This window comes from Nymphalis io, chromosome 24 (genome assembly GCF_905147045.1).
Source record: "Nymphalis io chromosome 24, ilAglIoxx1.1, whole genome shotgun sequence".
NCBI classification, from domain to species: domain Eukaryota; kingdom Metazoa; phylum Arthropoda; class Insecta; order Lepidoptera; family Nymphalidae; genus Nymphalis; species Nymphalis io.
Genome location: NC_065911.1, coordinates 8,318,067 through 8,339,287, shown reverse-complemented (window position 1 = coordinate 8,339,287; position 21,221 = coordinate 8,318,067). Strand labels below are relative to the sequence as shown.

Below are 21,221 nucleotides of genomic sequence, written 5' to 3'. Positions count from 1 at the left end.
AAAAGAATATATTTAATCGTTTAAAAATGACAGTAGTCGGTGAGCGACCGGCTCCTGCTGAACGATCAAAAGGACCCGAACATCATAGTGCTGCCATCTCTCAAACCGCACAGACAATAAATGTCGAAACAATTAATGTCGATTCGATAACCGTAATTTATTTTATAAATCGATTAGATTAGGTAAAATAAATACAATATTTTAATAAAAATTAAAATATTGAAAAAATAAAATATATACAATATATACAAATATTTATGTTATGATAGAGCTCTAATTACACCCTAGTTACGACCCTATTCTGTAAATAATTCCACCCGGCCAGCTATTACAGTTCTAAAAATACACTGACTGACTGACAGACATACGGTGTACGCTTAATAACACACTTCGCGTAACCCCTAAAATCTTCATGTTTAAAACTTTACGAATAATATTTCTAAAACTATCTTACAAAACAAATAGAAATTTTTATTTTTTGTTTTAATTTTAGTTGTTCGTATTTATGATTAAAAATGTATATAGGAAAATAGTTATTTATTTCACAGCAAGCTTGTCCTTAAATTTCCTTTGATTTCCTATCATAATAATCCCCCTCTAAATCCGGAGATTTTTCCAAGTAAATGCAAAGAGATTTTAAAGCCGCGGATACGAAACGAACAAAGGACGTTTTTTGGAATCCCATAACGCCATTAATCCTTTAAATGTTTTCCATAGAATTGATGAAAGCAAAACGTATTACTTGGAAGGTTTCATCAATCATTGCTATAACATCTACGAGTATTTCTATACTAATAATATAAAGAGGAAATATTTGTTTGCTTGTGATCATAAGCTGAAACCACACAACACGAGTGCTCTGAGGAATTATTCTCTCTAATTCCTGCTTCCTGCTCCTGCTTCCTGCTCCGCGCACAAAGAAATTTGGCAACTCCTTTCTTTGTCGCACTACCAAAAAATGGAATTCCTTACCAGCTCACGTGTTCCCCTCCTCTTACAACCCGGGTTCCTTCAAACGAGGCGTGAAGAGGCATCTTGCGGGCCGGCAAGGCGGTGACGGCTAGTACAGAACATTCTTGGCCTGGCCGTCTAGTACTGGCCGTCGTCGCGTTTGGACTCTACTACCACTTACCATCAGGTGGAGTAGAGTCATTTGCCATCCCGGACATATAAAAAAAAACCGATTTAAATAATTCTTTCAAAATAAAAAGCTACTTTATCTAGTATTACTAAGATATTTCAGTACTAAGATTTTTGATGATTTCAATAATTATTGTCTTATTTCGACCACTAGTATAATAGACGATAAACCCTAAAATGAAACTCGAAGCCAACTTTCATTAAGTATATATATATATATATCATAGCTGTGCTTGCTTCTTCACCCATGTGTAATTCATTTTGTAACCCGTACGTAAGATTACATATAATTACGCGCACGCGGATAAAGCGGTTCAAAGCGCTTTTTCTTCAGCCTTGCTTGCCATATACCATCAGGCTGAAATATTATTTTACTTTAATAAAAAAAATCCTATGTCATTTCTATATAAAGTAGCTTTCTAATGGAGAAAGATATATTAAAATCGTATCAATAATTTCACAGTGTCATAAACAAACAAACATTTCCTCTTTATTAGAGTAAGCATAGATATAGATGTAGATAGTATACATAAAACTTACTTCTTATTTATTATATTTATTATTTTTATTAAATAGTTAAGCGGACGGGTAATAATAATTGGTTCTACTGCTAGTAAGAACTCTCCGCTACTTATAGGCATTGGCACTGTAAGAAAAAATAACCTTCCTTTATTATCAATGCGTCACCAACCTTGGAAACTAAGATGTTACGTCCCTTGTACCTGTAGTTACACTGGCTTGCTTACCCTGTTAACCGGAATACAACAGTACTAAGTAATACTGTTTGGCAGTAGAATATCTGATGAGTGGGTGGTACCTACCCAGACGAGCAAGAACAGAGCCCTACCAAGTACTATAAATTAAAAAAAAATGTTTATCGTTTGTACTTTAAACGGTGTTGAAATATTCTATTTATATATAGTATGAGTACAGGAATTTGTTTCATAGCCGAGTTCGAATAGTACGTTGAATATAACACGTGGGCAAGCTTCCGTCGACAGAAATAAACCTGCAACTGAGAATTGTTGGTTTTTGTAAGGGCCGTGGAACAGATGTCCGAGTTCAGAAGCTATTAACGAGCTATATTACTCAGTTAAAAATAATTAATTATTTATCATTCCTTAATATATTTCTTTATTAAAATTAATATTATTTGGACGCAAAATATTTCTGATGCAAAATGAATTTACTTGATTAGTGAAAAAATATACCTTGTAAATACCGCTGTAATATGTCTTGCGCGGTTGACTTATCTCTTGAGACAGGACGCCGTTGCCGAAATCGGTCAGGAGAACACAATGATCATCATGTATATACTTAATACATATACCAAGGCGAGCAAATGAGTATACCAAAATTGGTCACGACTTTAAATATATACTGACAATGTAACAAATTAATCACACCATAAATCACCAACAAAGGGATGATCAAATGGTCTCTTGTACCTGTAACTTCACTGGTTCATCATCTCTTCGTACACAGCAGGACTAATTGCCATTAATTTATAACCAGCCCTTACTCAGATATCGCTCCACCATAGCTTTCACTGTTGCAAAACCTCGAAGTGTTTACAAGAATTATACTCCGTTCTGATTAAGAATAGTTCAGTATTGTAATAGAAAACACAGTGCGGATAATTAAACAATGAATGTGAACTGGTTATACTAAACCAATATTATTTAGGTATGACCAATGAAATACTTGAAATTCGCTCGTATGTTTATACTACTAAACAATACTGGCTTGGTAAAAGCCAACATATGTATAATCCAAATAATTCCACCAACGAAAAACAGTAGGGCTATTCTGTAGGACTAACTCGAAACTCATGGCAAAAAAGGTCGTAAGATGTCATTGGGTGATATGCGATATTGACCATAATAAGTATAACATTTCAAGAATACACGCATCAAAATAGTATATTACCATAAGTAGGTTGTGAACATTTCACGGGTGAGTAATAAAGTGAGTTCTTACAGATTAGCACTGCAGTATTGTGTTCTAGTGTGAAGCGTAAGTGGGTCAGGGAAATAACAGATACTAGCACTCGACAAACTTGCAATTATTCATTCAAAACTAAAATTAAATTAATTAAAAATTGTATTTGGTCACAAAAAACCTCTGAAAATTAAAAAGTCAATTGTTGGTCCTTTATTATATAATCTGTGGTGAGTTTTGTTGTCTTACAGAATAGCTTCACAGATATGATGTAAATGTCCCACAGCTGGGCTAAGCCTTAATTCCCTTTTTGAGGACGATGCAGAATTCCTCACAATTTTTTCATTCACTGCTGAGCACGAGATGAGTTATAAACACAAATTAAATACTTAAAAATATTATGGTTCTTTTCTGGGATATTCGGTTAAAACTCACATGTTTTATGGGCCATAATATAATAATGTGTAGTCATTGTTCAAATGGACAACAGCTATCTTTTGTATGTAATATGTGTGTGTTTAATATCGCAGATTATATGTGTAAGCGACATATATAAGTGTAACGTATTTATCATACATACTTGGTGGTGGGTCTAGGAAGAAAACATCATTGATCATATATTCTACCAACATAGAGCAATATTGAATATTGTTGTGTTCTGTTTTAAAGGGTTACTAAGCCAGTGTAACTCAACAAGGGACATAACATATTAGTTCTCGAGGTATGTGACGCATTGGCGTTGAACGGATCGGTTTATTTTTCTTAAAATGACAAAGTATAAGGTCACTTAATATCAGGTGGCTCCATTGTCAGTCTGCCTGCCTAACACCATAAGAAAAAAATTATCCATTTCATTTTCCCACTCAATTACTTCACTAACATTGAAAGAAAAACTATGAAATTTTTATATAGTACTAATACTATATTAATAAATGTAATATACTCTGACGTCATTTTTAGGTAGTAGACATGAGATGGGGAGTAAGAGATGAAGCGACGGATGATCACATGACCACAGAACTGTGTATGCGCGAGATAAAGAACTGTCAGCGTTTGTCTATGGGACCGAATTTCGTTGTTTTTCTAGGACAGAAATATGGTTATAGGTAAGTATCAATTATAACTTTGATATGATACAATAAGTCTGCTGTATTCAATTAAATTATAATGTACTATGTATGATGTATATCACCGTAAATCGATTGTCAACATTTCGCGGGTGAGTAATTAAGTGATAACATAATTCAAATATACTTTATACATGTATAATAAAAGATACTAATAAATACTAAATAAATATATAAACTTGTAACAGCCACCGACTGCTGGGTTAAAGCCACTTCTCATTTTACATACTCACCACGTTGCTCCAAAGTGGGTTATTGGAACATGTGAAAATTTTCATCCGGCACATGCAGACGACGGTCAGAACAGCCGGGAAGAATGTTCTGCCCATAATCATACTGTACAATTTTCCTTTAGCAATTAGTTTTAAAAACAATATTAAAATGACAATAGTCAGTTCCTTAAAACTATCGAGTTTCAATCCACAATGAATATGCATCGAAGATAAAGTTTACATAACGGGCGGAATTTAAGCTTTTAGCATTAAAATTCACGATTGGCAGTTCAATAGATAGCTTAATTACAAAGACAAAGCGCTTCAAGATAGAGCTTAAAATATTCTCGTGAAGGAAAACATCGTGAAACGTCTATGGATGGAAATTTGTCACCTGTATCCAACTAACGTGCATTAGAACAGAGTGGTAGAATATGCTCCAAACTTGTTCCTCATCAACGGAGGACTTTGCATAGTAGTATGAGATTAACAGGCTGTTGCTATATTTTTTTACAAAAAGCCATTAGGATTTTCTTAAAGCGGAATAGCATCGCTAAATCGCTTTTTTATCATAAATTTTATAATCTTATATTCAAATATGCCTTATTTATATCATACATATTTTATTATCATAGTATATACATCATATCATATCAAAACGAAATGATTATTTTTGTAAATTGGTTGTATCTTAATGTTATACAATGTACAGTTTGAATACCTGAATAGATAAAAGGCTGTAGATCACAAGATCTTTGGTTCAAGTACCGGGTTGAGCCAATAAAAAGTTATTGGGTTTTTCTGTCTTAAGACACTTTGTTCGAAGTCTGAAAATTGGAAGTGAGTATCTCTTAAGATTGGTCACCGTAGCCGAAGCTGGCAGGACCATCATAATCCACAGTATTTCTCCAAATCTGATCAAATTTGAATAGTACACTTAGATAAGCGAGCTCAAATCTAAAAGGGCTAATTATGAGTATTTATTATTTAAAGTTGTAGCAATGATATATATAGAATATACAATTTTTCAAGAGAATAATTCTCACATCAAAGAGCAATAATTAGTATTGTTGTGTTGCGGTTTAAAAGGCGAATGAGCCAGTGTAACAATATAACTGTATTTGTATGTAAGTATATATTTGGTTATTAATTACCGCCTTCACGGATTGCTGCTTAACCTAAAGGTTGACTGGTAGAGAATGCCTTTAGGCATTAAGTTCGCCTTTTATTCCTACTAAGAAAGTGGTCAAAAGTTATTAAATAAATAAATAAAAATAACTACAAGAACAAGGGACATAGCGTCTTAGTTCCTAAAGATAGTGCCGCATTAAGAGATAGTTAATTTTTCTTACACGGTGAATATCTATGCGCGGTGGTGACAATTTACTACTTGCCCGATAAATAAAATTTGTTATATTCTAGGCCAATACCAACATACGTATTATCTTCAGAGCTTCAAATGCTTAGGGATGAATTGGCAGCTGGTGGTGTTGACGTCATCCTATTGGACACCTGGTACAAGAAGGATTCGAATGCAGTACCCCCAGTATCAGTATTGCAGCCCATATCATCTATACTTGTCAATTTCAATAATAAGGTAAGTGATTCATTAAGTAATGGTAAGGTAAATACTATTAAGTTTTAAATGTACAAAGGTAATTTTGAATTATTACACAAGGAACTGCTTAACTTCAGAATAAATAGAAAGGTATATAACGATAGAAAAAAAGATTATATATAAAAATATATGAAGAGATAAAAATATCATACATATTCTTACACTTTGAAATATAGTTATTTATTCGCATTTAACAGCTTATGTGCTGTAATGCTATTCTCTAAGAATAAACTTGAAACTCACCGCAGAACACTAATTTGAAATATAAAGAAGCGATATGTGACATCGATTTCTATAATGTAACAATTAAAAGATACGCATATCGAAATAGCACATCTCTGTAAGTCGTTTTTCAACATTTCTTGAATGAGACACGAAGCGAGTTCTTGTAGAATAGCGCTGTACCAAAACTTATGTAGGGCTATTCTGCAAGAACAAACTCGAAACTCATTACAGAAAACGGTCGTGAAATGTCTGAAAGTGACATGCGACGTTGACCATAGTAATTATAGCATTTCACGAATACACACATCAAAGTAAACACCATAAGTTGGTTGTCAACATTTTACGGGTATGTATTTAGTGAGTTCTCACAGAACAGCACTCCTGGTACCTTAGTAGTTTATGCAAAAGTTACTAATTAAAATGTAGAATTTATTACCACGTAAAACAAAATATATAAATCAGTCGATTAATTATTTTAATAATCAGATAATAAGCTTAACAAGGAATAAAACAGAACAATAGAATTATAAAATAATCAGAAACCGAAGGAAGTTTATTTGCGAGATAAAGTTCTAATTAAATAGAATCCTGTGTATAAATAAATCAGCCATTCAATGAGCAATTGATAAAGTTAACTGTTAACTTGCTTGAAACAAGAACAACCTTAAATCAAACTTTACTCGATTCGCCTTAAGTATTGAAGGTTTTCCAAATTAATGGAGTTCGGAAAGATTCTTTAAATTTATTTAAATTAATTCGTGCTGCTGTTTGTGGCTTTGTTTTCATGATTTTTGTTATTTTTTATTTTTATTTAGACACAAATGCGCCACCTGAGTGGTTATTGCTACTGTAAGCGCTAATCATTGTTGTCAGTTTTGTCTGAAATTATACCCTGACATGTTTTGTTTGATATTAAACCTTGTCCTAGATAGGGAGCTGAGGGAGAGGAGCAGTGGAAATTTATTGGCTATTTACTTTTATACCGTCTTACTTGTTATTTAAACCTACTTATATACTGCCTAGATGTTTTATACTATTTTACATGCAGATAAATATTTGCTGGTTTGTCGTAAACCACATATTATGAAATTTAAACTCATTATTTTATCTTTTGTATACAAAGACGTACCAAATATACCATTGTCCACAAAAAAATATATTAAACCAAAAAAAAAAACATTTATTTTTATCTTTAAGAGAGTTCCAAAACTCCAAGCGGAGGATCAAGCAATATGGTGGGACACATTAACTAAGATGCAGAAATTATTTCGGAAATCTTCATTACAACTTTATAATACGGGCAAAATTGACAAAGACACTATGCATAATTATTTTATGTCAGGTAAGTTTAACCTCTTCGATTAAAAATGATGTACTTTTTAGAATTATAACTTTAAATTAAGAATTCCTAATTATTACGAAACTTTTCTCAATTAAGGAAGAATCAGGGAGGAGTGCGACTTTGAATTCATTAAGCGAATACTTAATTCTAATAAAGTTTAAATTATTCTTCTATTCAATTGTATTTTGAAATCACGATTTATTTATGACGTACTGTAGGTATGGAAAAACACTATCCACAATTGTGAAGATTTTATCTGTCCTAGTTTATTAATATTGATATACATTCCAAATAGTTATTATATCGCTGTGTAACGGTTGATAACTGTTGGACCCTAATCAATCATACCGTTAATTTATTCTGAGCCCAAAATGTTTCAAAAATTACAGAATTTTTAACAAAAATAAATTTGACTATTAATTCAATTTCATTAGCAAATGATCATTTTTATTAAAAATAAAACTTTCCAGTAACTGAGAGAGAAGTTATCAATGGAATCCTGAATGTCAAGAATACAAAGAACCATTGTCTGGCTTACGTCCGCTACATAAATAATATCAATCTTCAAAACCTGAAGAAAGCCAGTAACTTCGTTGACATCCTCAACAGGAGCTTGGATGCTGAGGCCTCGAAACTCTTGGCTGATTTGAGAGACGTCAGGTTACCGAATAAAATCGAAACGACGAATATACAAAAGTTAGTACTAGTCATTGATTTTAGCATTTGTTTATTTGTTAAGAAAGTTTATTATGATAAGTTATAACTTCGCTCTCAGAAATAAGTCAAAGTGTAGATTGGAGGTTATAGCAAAATATCTCTGAAAGATGATATGTTTGTTTGTTTGGGAACGTGTCTATGCTATAGCATTTATAGAGTAAAGATTAATATTGACTTTAAACTTATTACAACTTATTAATTTTGAAATGTTAACCGAAAAAAAAAATTATATTATTATATTACACTAGCAAAATCCGACGTTGTCCTGCCTCTTTATTATCGGATCGGCTTAACATATATAAGAAAATATAAAAAAGAAAGGTGTTACTTTGTATGAATTTTATCGTTGCGAAGTCGGAACGGGCTAGTATACATATGTATATAATGGATGGCAGCAGTGCGATTCAGCAACGATTTACAACGAAAACATATAAAAACTTCTCTATGTACAAATATTATACATATGTAAATGTGCCAATTTTCATAGTATTTGTGAAATGGTAACAAAGTCTATTCATTTCAAAGAGATATATTTTTACAAATATCCATCCATCCGTCTTTATCCATTTTTATAAATAAGATTATTTACGCCTCATAAAGTGTGCAATCATATTTTTATAATTCTCATCCAATGAACTGAACCCATGATTTAATTTGAATTGATTAATAATCCACGAGCAACCAAATTACAATTTGACGAGATTGTGTGTGATGTTTGGCTTCGCAACATATTGATCAGTCGCATTTCGTCATGCGAAGCCATATTATAATTGTTTTAAGAGTACCAAAGATATTTTAACTTGACGCGTTATGTAATTCTCACTAAACTTTTATAGGGCTTTAGTTATTACTTGATTTTTAGCAAGTTTTAGTTTTCCAAAGGAGTCAATGTTAAAAAAATTCCAATTGCTGTAAAGTAACGCATAATTATTAAAAGTGTAGTTTCCACGCTTGAGACTCTCCTCAATTAATGAGAAGAAATGAGCCACCAGACAGTAAGTGGTCACTGCCACCCATAGACATTGGGTCTGTTAGAAACATTACCCAATCAATCAATCAAAAATTATATGCCTATGTTTCGCCTTGAAAACTAATACGTTATATACTTTATGCCTGCAATTACACTGGCACACTCACCTTTGAAACCGGAACACAAAAATATATTTCAAATATGTTAAGTATTATAAATATTATTTATTTGACTGGCTGTGAGTTCTATTATCAGATATTTGATGTCTAGCCGTCATGTTTGTAAAGGCTAAAAACGAAATGGTATAATAGGCTTAAAATTACTTCGACTTTAATATTATTATGTGTCATGGAGCAAGTCTAATGCCAAAGCCTTGAACAATCGACGAGGTCTTTTTTTTTTTTTTTATAGAATAGGAAGGCGGACGAGCATATGGGCCACCTGATGGTAAGTGGTCACCAACGCTCTTAGACATTGGCATTGTAAGAAATGTCAACCATCGCTTACATATCCAATGCGCCACCAACCTTGGGAACTAAGATTTTATGTCCCTTGTGCCTGTAATTACACTGGCTCACTCACCCTTCAAACCGGAACACAACAATATCAAGTATTGCTGTTTTGCGGTAGAATATCTGATGAGTGGGTGGTACCTACCCAGACGAGCTTGCACAAAGCCCTACCACCAGTAGAAGTCATAAGATATCGCAACTGTGTGACTGATGTGTTGTATATATCCCTAAAAAAATACAGGAATCGTAATTGAAATTATCAAGTTCAATTTCAGGCATTACTAAGTTTGGTCGTGCTTAAAATGTGTTTACAATTATTCATTCTATCTAAGTTTCTCATCAAAAAAAGGAGAGGAGGTTTTAGCCCGGCAGTGGGACATACACAGGCTCACTAACATTTATAGAAAACAAATTGAAAAAACGACATGTGATGCTTATCATTTGGCCACATGTATGCCTGCTAACTCGATCTAAAAGGGTGTGAGTGTAATAAAGTGTGATAGAGTGATACTTTTCCAAAACAAGAAGAGGAATTTGCTTAACTACATTACATCCAAGTTGTTCTAAGTGGTAAAAGAATTATGATGATGAGGACGTTATTATTACCAACTTTTTTTGTTAACAGATACACAGTTGAATGGATTGGACGCGACGGCCTTGACAATGAGACTCACGGCGAGTACCTCAACCATTTCATATCCCATTTCTACAAGAATATAATCAAACTGGTTGATAGGTGGGACATTTTTATTATTTTTAATAACATTAACCTTACTTAGAAGCCTAGTGGTTAGAACACATGAATCTTAACCTTTGATCGTGGGTTCAAGGCCCGGCAAGCACCACTGAATTTTCATGTGCGTAATTTGTGCTTATAATTAATCTCGTGCTTGACGGTGAAGGAAAACATCGTGAGGAAACATGCATGTGTCTGATTTCATTGAAATTCTGCCGCATGTGTATTCCACCAATCCGCATTGGAGCAGCGTGGTGGAATAAGCTACAAACCTTCTCCTCAGAAGGGAGAGGAGGCCTTAGCCTAGCAGGGACATTAACAGGATGTTACTGTACTGTACTGCACTGACCTTACCTTACTTATAAACATTACTTAGCAGTGATTAGTTAAACGATGCTTTGTCTTTTTCTTTCGAATGTCAATTCAATAATGATAGAAAAAGTGAAATCAGTTTTTAAATTAACAGCTGCAAAGCAACGTTCAGGTTGTTTATAAGATTAGTTGTTTGGTTCCTGTCAATAATTAGAAGTGAGTTTATTTATTATGTAGCATTTCTTGCTTCCTTGTCGGTTATAATTCTTCCTAATATTAAATAATTAATACGAAATAAATATAATTCCTTGTGGGTTATAGTTCTTTTAATAATAGTATTGGGTTTTCGCGTGGTTTGGGTGCTTAAGTCTTTTTTGGTCCTCGGTATGAAATAGTTTTAAGTGGAGCTTAAGACGTATATTTCATTCAATATATTCAGTTGCTTTATTAAAATAATTTAAATAATTGTACCAAAAAAAAAACGACACAGAATTGGGGACATCATGCAATTATTTTATGTAAGCATTTTTATGTTTACTAATCAAGTTTATTATGATTCATGTTTTATGTGAATAATATTGGTTCTTAAGGTTTATTTTATGTACTGGGAATAAATTCTAGAGCAATGCGCAAGGAAGACAGCAGCGCTCAAGGGCAGATAGTGACAGAAATCCTGCAGCATCTCCACGCTTGTAACAATTCAGTTAAAGTCTTCCATGGACGAGAAGACGACTTGAACTTTATTGAGAACTACATGTTGAACAACTCCGACAAACCCCTTGTTCTATATGGAGAAGGTCGTATTTTGTCTCTATCGTATAAGTGGCTTAGAAAATTTGTTAATGTTTCTCTAAATTACTGCAACTATTAGTACAATTTTGGTGAAATATATATTTATGTATGTGCTTATTGTATGTATATATTTCAATTAAATTGTCTGCATATTATAGGTGGCTGTGGCAAAACAAGTCTTCTAGCGAAGAGTTCAGCAATTTCCTTAGATACTTGGTTCTCAGAAGTCCGTCCTACAAACATCATTAGATTCCTCGGAACTACACCAGACTCGAGTGCTTTGACACCTACACTTATATCTATTTGTCAGCAGGTAAGCATCGCTTGTCATTTAATGCGATGTATTCATTTGAGTAAAACATTCTTATAAATTAATATTTCACGTATGTTGTAATTGTAATTCATGTCAAATATTAGTTTATAGTTATTTTGTAATTTCTCAAGTCAATAAATAATTGTTCGTCATTAGAGCTATTTACTCCGAGAAACAATTATTATTATATTTCTACTCCTCTTGTTGATTTAAATAGACTATAGCTACTATCGTGAACTGTAACCTATCAGAACGAGAATAAGAAACTTCTTAAACGGTCATCAGCATAGATAAGAAGTAATTGATATGAAACCTTTTTTTTTAAATATTTTTTAACTATCATAATAATGTATTTGTTTTAAATCGATATAAATATATTGTATCGTTCAGATTTCCTACAACTTCGCACTTCCATTTGAGAGCATCCCCGACGACCTGGTTCCCCTCACCGCTCACTTCAAGCAGCTGCTGACTCTTGCTTCGCAACAGCAACCTCTACTTTTATATCTGGACTCCGTGGATCAGCTCACGGGTATCGGCACCGAAAATAACAAGGTGTCATGGTTACCAACGCGACTCCCATCACATTGTAAGGTCAGTTTTATGTTCGTTTTTCTTACGACATTTTTTATTATGTAACGCTTCAGAACTGGTGACTGGTGTGGAAAAATGAAACAATTCTAAAGGTGTTTTATTAGGTATTATATAAAGCAATAAATGTCAAAACTCGAAAGTTTGTTAATTAATAAACTTTTTAAATAATATTTTTCACTGTTTTTTCGGTGGGAAATGCCTTTAAGTAACCCTCCCATAGTATGAAGGAGTGTGGAGGGTATGTACAACCAGCTGAACTCTCTTCAACATAGTCAGACGTCATGGGATCGTTTACGCATACAACGGTGACGTAGATTGCTTTTGTGTTTTATACATTGCCCGATCTTAAAATGATTTATTTTACACATAAAAAGTATTTATCAAACAAAACCAGTTCAAAACAATTATATAATTGTAATATCTTCTAATTCAGAACGAAATTATTATAATATATTAATGTTGCATTAAAAAAAAACATATTTTACTACAGATTATAGTAACATGTGCGTGTGAAGAAGCAAATCCAGAAGTATCCAAAGAATACGACGTGTTGAGGCGCATGATTGATTCGGAAGAGAATTTTCTAGAAGTCAAAGCCTTGGGAGAAGATCTCGCGATGCAAGTTTTAAAGTACGTAAGAAATTTCTAATCAACAGACGAACTGACACCCTTTTTTTTCGAGGAGGAAAGGTATTTACGCCTCCCGCCCGGACACGACCGGGACGGGTATGTGGGACTCACGAGGCAGAAGGCTACCGTCCTACCCACTAAAACCTCCTCATTTCCGCCTCACCGCATGATGGCGGGGTTATGGGAACGCGTTAGCACACCACCGCGACCCCGCCTGCGGCCGTCGCTTTGGGTGAGCGACCCACCGGTTGTTTTTTATTGAGGTTTTCTCCTCTTGGCCCAGCTGGTGAAGGCAAGGCCCTCGGTCCCACCACAGGCTGGATGGATAAACGAGTTTGAGAAGGCGGTGACCGAAGTCTGTCCACCCAGAATCGACACCGAAACTGGGCGAACCCGCCTCTCCCTCCTCCTACTACTACCTCCTCCTATCTCCGGCAGCCCGAAAGGACCCCGGAGACTAACTCCTCCTCTCTCTCTCCGGCGGCCCATAAGGACCCCGGAGTCCTCTTTTTTTCCACGAAGCCGCTCGCTGGTCCACTCTGCGCAACAGAGAAGTACCAGGAGCGGCCCGCGACACTTCCGCCGCGTCAGTCTCAGCCGCGGTCGACAAGCAATCCGGAAAAAACATCGGATTGCTGGTCGACCCCGTTGCCCAGGGTGCACCACGTGGAGGTGACTGACATGCACCCCGAACTGGTAAGTTTGTTGTACACACTAAAGCGTATAGACATGAGAGAAATAGTAACAGCCTATGAATGTACCACTGCTGGGCTAAGACCTCTTCTACTGTTTTGAGAAGCAGGTTTGGAGCTTATTCAACCACGCTACTTTAATCCGGTTTAGTGGAATACACAATGGCAGGATTTCAATAAAATAAGACGAAGATGATGTTTTCCTTCACCGTCATGCACGAGATGAATCATAAACACAAATTAAGCACATGAAAATATCAGTGGTGCCTGCTCGGTTTTGAACCCAATTCATCGAATAAGATTCACGCATACTAACCACTAGATATAATTTTTTACCGGTTCTTCTCGGTAGAATCTACATTCCGAACTGGTGTTATAAATTTAATTTAGTCTTGAAAAATGTCGATTCAAAAGTACTAGCAAGAGCCTACTTAAATAAATTTGATTTGATAATATTATTATTTCATATACAAGGAATAAATAAGAAAACTATTGAATAACAATGTGCTCTCCTTCAGACAACCTTAAAGACTTGAGACAATTTCAATATTTATATAAGAATGGTGCTTAATGTAAACAATAGGGTAATCTAATTTATACACACATTATAACAATATAATGAGAATAACATTTTGATAGTACTTATTACGACAGTTATTGAATAGACGCGTTATTATGTTTTATAACAAGAATACGTATATAAGAGCAATTTCAAAATAAACTGTGCCCTTCTTTAAAAAAATATTTTATTTGTAATGTTTTTTTTTTATTACCAACCATTTTACCATAATGTATTAGGGAATATAGTTTATTATAGAGAAAAATAAGAAGGAACGCGGAATTTGAGGTATTTTCTCTTAAATATCGAAACAAAACGGACTTTTTGGCGTAATTGTTTCCGTTGTGCGACTATATTTAAAAGCAAAATTAAAAGAAAGTATGAAACCAATAAGCCTTTTTTTAAATTTAATTAAACTAGTAATCCGTATTATCACTTGATATATCAAAGAAATTAGCCGTAGCTTCTAGGATTTACACAAAATAAATGTGTTTTATTCAGTTCTGTGACTCTGTGGCTTTTAATTTTGTTATTTTTTAATTTTACTCTTAATATTTTACTTGATATGAGTAGCTTTTTCGAAAAGTAATATATTTACTGGATACATAATTATGGCCGCACGGAATTAAATCGTAAAAACTCATAGATTTAACTTCATAATTTGGAAGGGACGCTGTGACAAAATCGAAGTCTTCAAAGAAAAAAGGTTGTATTCACATCATTTCAAAATTGCCTAAATGTTTTGTATTGTTATGACATACATTTTGCTTTCCGAACTATAAAAAAAAGTTAAATTTATGGCAAATAATGCCATTTGATCATTTTTTTATACTTTTATTTGCTTTTCCAAGTTTTTCTCCGATTGTGTTTTTAATTTCAGAATTGTAGCTGTAGCCTGATAAATTCGAAAAGCACAAAATTATTTTATACAACTTTTACATTTTTTTTTACTTGGAAGTGAGGAACATCAGTACTACTGTAATAATACCTACTATTTCACATCAACAAACACATTTTAATGATAATGATTAAGAAATTAAAAAGTTTGATTATATTTTCCGATACACATATTATCTATGACTTGGTCATTTCAATTTTATATTATCCGATACACATATTATCTATGACTTGGTCATAAATAATATGTGTATCGGATAATATAATAGTAATAAAAAAAAAGCCGAGATGGCCCAGTGGTAAGAACACGTGAATCTTAACCGATGATCGTGGGTTCAAACCCGGGCAAGCACCACTGAATTTTCATGTGCTTAATTTGTGATTATAATTCATCTCGTGCTTTACGGTGAAGGAAAACATCGTGAGGAAACCTGTATGTGTCTAATTTCACTGAAATTCTGCCACATGTGTATTCCACCAACCCGCATTGGAGCAGCGTGGTGGAATAAGCTCCAAAACCTTCTCCTCAAAAAAAGAGGAGAGGAGGCCTTTAGCCCAGCAGTGGGATATTCACAGGCTGTTACGGTATATTATCTATATTGATAACATTTAGTAACAGTATAACTTTATTTGGTCAGTCGGGTGCAATATGAACTAAGCTTTATGCATTTCGACCCGTTGTGACCTGCTGTTCCGTTAAATGAGACCGTAGAATAAGTCACAGAACGGAGGTCACATAATGCTACCTTCTTGTAGTTTTAAATTGTTTAACAATTACCGATCCTACTTAAGATTATTAACTTTTTGTATTACAATTATTTTGCAACATGTCAACAATAACAATTATTAAATAAAAGTAATTTATAATAGTAAAACTTGGTCACATACCTGAGGAACGAAATTGAAACACAGAATATTTCAACACTGCGTCCGCGCTGGCCATAAATTAATTTGAAAATTAAAGCAAAATAGCGTCTCTCGATAAAGAATATGCTATATTATATATGTGCTGCCATTTCGTGTCGAATTGTTCCCTATTCGGAAGATTTTTTTGCAAAAAATAGCGGTCACAATACGGAATGTTCCGGTTAGCTCAAATTTTCGGTTTTAATTTTAGATTTATTTTTAATAGAACATAAATAAACATCAGTGTTTCTGATACCTTTAATTTTTAAATTAGACTTTTAAGAATTCTAATTATATTTACTACACCATTCACATACATGAAATTATTGGAATTATCAAGATATCTAACACGAGTTGGGAAGGGGACAGGTAAATTCGATGGTCTTAAATATTTTAAAATCTTTGTAAAAATTATATTTGGTAAAGTAACAACAAATCGAGACTATATATAATTTTAAAAATATCTTTTTTTCACTTAAATCAATATATTCTGCTAGACGTCATTCATCATGAAAAATTAATTAAACAAAGTTGAGGGACACGGCGAAAACCTACGGTACATTTTTTTTGAATTTGCTTATAAAATGTTAATTTCCAGTAACAGTAACAGCCTGTTAATGTCCCACTGCTTTTTTTTCTCACAGTGGAAACCTTCAGAAAGGTACCCGGGTACTATGGGGGTGGAACCGGGTTATGTGGGATTCTTACCCACTAAAACCACTGCGATGGCCGTCTTCAGCACGGATCGGAGAGGCTGCGGGATCGTGTTGATATAACGCATCCGCGGCCTCTCCCTTGCTTTGCTCCACTCGTGGCTCGGCGAAGCTCTCATCAGGGGGCGAATTTTGCCCCCCCGCACTCCTCGCTAGTGCGTACGACAGCGCGAGGCCATCACAGCTGCCGTCCTTCACAGGGCCGTCTGAAATAGGACACGTGAGGCCCCCACCTCACGCATCCACAGCCCCAGGGTTACGCCCTATCTTTTAAGCCCCGGGCGTCTGGGCTATGGGAGGGCCGAGACGACGTCGTCGTCGTCTCCGCCGAGCAGGATCGGCCCTTTCCCGTTCCCGCTCCGCCGTCTCCTTCTGAACCATGACGGTCTCACAGAAGGACGCTATGGAATGTCCCACTGCTAGGCTAAGGCCTCCTCTCCCTTTTGAGGAGAAGATTTGGAGCTTATTCCACCACGCTGCTCCAATGCGGGTTGGTAGAATATACATGTGGCAGAATTTCAAGCGACTTATAAACGTTGTTTAATGTGTTCAGTTGACATTGATTTCTCTCTTTTTATCATCAAAAATTTGAAATTCGAAAGAAGAAGATAGCATTGCTTAACTAATTACCCACGACAAACATTTATACGTAAAGCCGTGTGTTTACAATTCAGGACATAGAAATGTCCTTGACGTTTTCTCAAAACGTTATTTTAGGAATCTATGTAGGAATTTCAAAATTTAAGTTAAAAAATGAAAAAAAAAAGCTTGGATTTAGGTATTTTTTTATAAATAACTAAATTAACTGTCTGCTCTTGAATTCTGACAATATATACTTGTCAGTCATTATAATATTTAAATATATACATATTGTTGTATTATTATTATTTTTTATAGAATAGGAAGGCGGACGAGCATATGGGCCACCTGATGGTAAGTGGTCACCAACGCTCTTAGACATTGGCATTGTAAGAAATGTCAACCATCGCTTACATATCCAATGCGCCACCAACCTTGGGAACTAAGATTTTATGTCCCTTGTGCCTGTAATTACACTGGCTCACTCACCCTTCAAACCGGAACACAACAATATCAAGTAATGCTGTTTTGCGGTAGAATATCTGATGAGTGGGTGGTACCTACCCAGACGAGCTTGCACAAAGCCCTACCACCAGTAAACTAATTAGCAGTAATTATACTCCTCTAAACATTATATCATATATACATTAAATTATTTGTATTAATTGAAGGATGTGGATGGCGTCCGCTGCAAGAGACCTATCTAACTACCAGTGGCGTCTGGTCTCCAATGCTATTGGACAATGTTCGTTGCCTATATTCGTTAAGCTGGTTTTTGCTGAGGTAAATTATTACATTATGCATTAAATATATATAAGATGCCGATTTTCAAGGCAAACCATCACTGAGTTTGCCATTACAATCAGTTAGTATCAATAGTCATTCAAGTCCATGGAATGGTTTTATTATGTAGGCAAACAGAAACATGAGGGAAAAATGTTTTCAAAAAAATGTTTTTTTGTCTTGACAGCTTCTAAAGATTTTATTAACATTTCATTCCTACCCTTCCTAAGATAATATATTATGCTATAACGTATTTTATCTATTTGTATGATTTCTGCTTTACAAGTCGAATTACTTTTAGCTAAAACGATATTAAAACAGTGGCATATAAAAAATGTATAATTTCAGGTTTGTAGATGGAGAAGTTACACAAAGCCTCAAGATACGCACTTGGCGTCAACCGTTATGGATTCAATTATGATGTTGTTTGAGCGGATTGAAAAGCAGGTATGAATTTATAGATCAGTTGTCTGATACTAACCATTTTAATATATTAAGACTTCATAATTTATAAGTATTATATTAGGTCCTTATATATGAAATTGGCGTTTTATCGTACTGACCACTTTGATCTGAAAAATCTTCTCTTTGGTTTTCTTTTTTATTTATTTTTTAACTCAAGTAAAACATTTAATTTATATACAGACATTTCTATAAAATACAAAATTAAAATTATATATATATATTATAACCAAAGAGGTATATATATACATATGTATATATATACCTCTTTGGTTAAGAACTCCAAAATAAATAATATTATATTCATAGTTTATACTTATTTTACGCCTATATTATAATACTATAAACCTGTGATGATATTTTTATTGGTATAATTAAAAAAGTTCAACCGAAAAAAGCGTCATTTCCTGTTCTGTTTTGTTTTTCGTTCAGTTCATTTGGCAGAGAAGAGTTTACAGCGAAACAATTAAAATCGAACCTTCTAACTAAAAAATAATAATGAAAACCTGACTACAAAAAGAATAGCGCGTTGAAAAGTACTAAACAATAAATTATTTTTGTTCGAAATTTTTATCTACATATCATCTAATAAGAAGACAATCATATATTTAATTTGAACCAAAAAAATACTTGACAATTTTCAGCACGGACGTCTTCTAGTCTTCCACGCTCTGGCCTACATCACTGCAGCTAGGAGTGGTCTCTCAGAGACTGAATTGGAAGACTTGATATCATTAGACGATAAAGTCCTAGATGACGTCTATCAGTATCATCTTCCACCAGTTAGAAGAATACCACCTTTGTTATGGACCAGGTACACCCAAAAAGTTTTTATTCTGGAATAATATTCTAGTATATATTAGTCTAAGCCTTAAGTCATACATGTCTCTACTGATTCATCATTCACTTAAATATGTTATGTGCAGATTTTTTTTAAGTTTTTTCACATTTATTTATTTCTATATGATTTCCCATTAATAGTTTGTATTATGATTTAACTGTTTTTTTTTTAATTAAATATTTTTTAAAAACTTATAAATTTAAAAAATACTGTTACTAAAAATAACTTTATAATACTTTCCAGAATACGTAACGACCTACCAAACTATTTGTCTGAAAGGGAAGCAGACGGGGTTTCTGTTATGAACTGGTATCACCGGCAGTTCCGGGACACTGCACGCGAGAGGTACTTCAAGAATATGAATATGGCAATGTACTTCCATTCCATGATTGCGGATTATTATTTAGGTAAGACGTTTTCAAATATTTTGTATTTAGATCTCCGTTTTATTTTACCAGGTAAAACTATAAATATTATAATGGTCCCTTAGTGGATGCAGAGTAATATGACCCTTATTTATAATTATTATAATTTTATATTTTATTTTAATAAAACAGCTTTTTATTTATCATAAAATATGAGATAGGGCTTATATTTACTTAATTTATTTATTTGTTGAAACTATGTACAGACATTTTTAAAATATACAAAATTAAAGTAAAAAGTACAAAATGCACATTACAAATTTAAAGCAAAAACACGCCGTCTAAAAGATTGTCCTGTGGCATTGTACCCAAGACGCTGGCACTATTGCCACCAGAAGAATTATATATTTTTAATAAATATAATTTTATAATTGCAAAAGTGAGTTTATTTGTTGGTTTGTTTCGCATTCATGTCCTAAGTCAAGTGATCATTATGATATATTGAATAGACTTTTGACGTTGTCAGGGGTATAGAAAAAGACATATGTTGCCTAACCTTTGAATTTTGGTTTGAGCATTGATAATTCTTTACATATAAAATAAATAAACATTATATATAATTACTTATTTTGTCTTTTTAAAATTGTTTATATAATACACAATTAAAATACTTCCTCCTCAACAGGAGAGGCTTTAATCCAGCAGTGGGACATTCACAGACTGTTACGTTATTTTAAAATACTTTACAGGGATATGGGGTGGTGGTACACCAAAACCGTTCAAGTACACCGAGATCCAACGTCACAGATTCAATCTCGCGGATAAAGAAGGCGTCGCTGACAGAAAGGTTCCTCTACAGCCACTTGTCTTCACCTCCGCTGATGGCTCTTCAAAGAGATATAATTTACGCAAGGTCAGTTAAGCTGCTTAAATACTCTAAAAATAATTGTATTTTTTGTATAAAAGACATTCAACTCCAAACAATTTTGTTATAGTGAAGTTTCTGTTTACAAAGGTATGCGAGTAGAATTACAAAGAAGTAAAGTGCATGTAGATTAGATTAGTAGAACTATTTTATGAAGAGAGTTATATATCCAATTTCAGAAGAAACTACTTACATTAGGTTCTGGGCTATTCGACCGTTAGTGTACAATCAATAATTAACTACTTTTAAAAGTACCTGCCTAGCTTTAATCTGAATGCTTATTGGTCGACAGCTGATAACGTCAATGAGGGTTCAGAT

The 21,221-nt window shown here is 33.9% G+C and overlaps 2 protein-coding genes across 2 annotated transcripts in view; both read left to right on the top strand.

The window, feature by feature from the left end:
• LOC126777850 (solute carrier family 12 member 9) overlaps positions 1–17,460 on the top strand; it is a 272,805-nt gene extending 255,345 nt beyond the window's left edge. The window contains exon 22 of the transcript XR_007670101.1: positions 17,447–17,460. The gene's annotated coding sequence lies outside the window, so the exon portion shown is untranslated. The remainder of the gene's footprint in view (positions 1–17,446) is intronic.
• The window catches only part of LOC126777821 (NACHT and WD repeat domain-containing protein 2), a 42,216-nt gene that overhangs the window by 8,938 nt on the left and 12,057 nt on the right, over positions 1–21,221 (top strand). The window contains exons 3-16 of the mRNA XM_050501001.1: positions 4,042–4,187; positions 5,843–6,017; positions 7,461–7,605; positions 8,076–8,301; positions 10,430–10,540; positions 11,474–11,649; positions 11,803–11,957; positions 12,348–12,551; positions 13,042–13,181; positions 18,199–18,310; positions 18,659–18,757; positions 19,417–19,586; positions 19,857–20,020; positions 20,728–20,891. Coding sequence (XP_050356958.1) covers positions 4,042–4,187; positions 5,843–6,017; positions 7,461–7,605; positions 8,076–8,301; positions 10,430–10,540; positions 11,474–11,649; positions 11,803–11,957; positions 12,348–12,551; positions 13,042–13,181; positions 18,199–18,310; positions 18,659–18,757; positions 19,417–19,586; positions 19,857–20,020; positions 20,728–20,891 — 2,187 coding nt within the window. The remainder of the gene's footprint in view (positions 1–4,041; positions 4,188–5,842; positions 6,018–7,460; positions 7,606–8,075; positions 8,302–10,429; positions 10,541–11,473; positions 11,650–11,802; positions 11,958–12,347; positions 12,552–13,041; positions 13,182–18,198; positions 18,311–18,658; positions 18,758–19,416; positions 19,587–19,856; positions 20,021–20,727; positions 20,892–21,221) is intronic.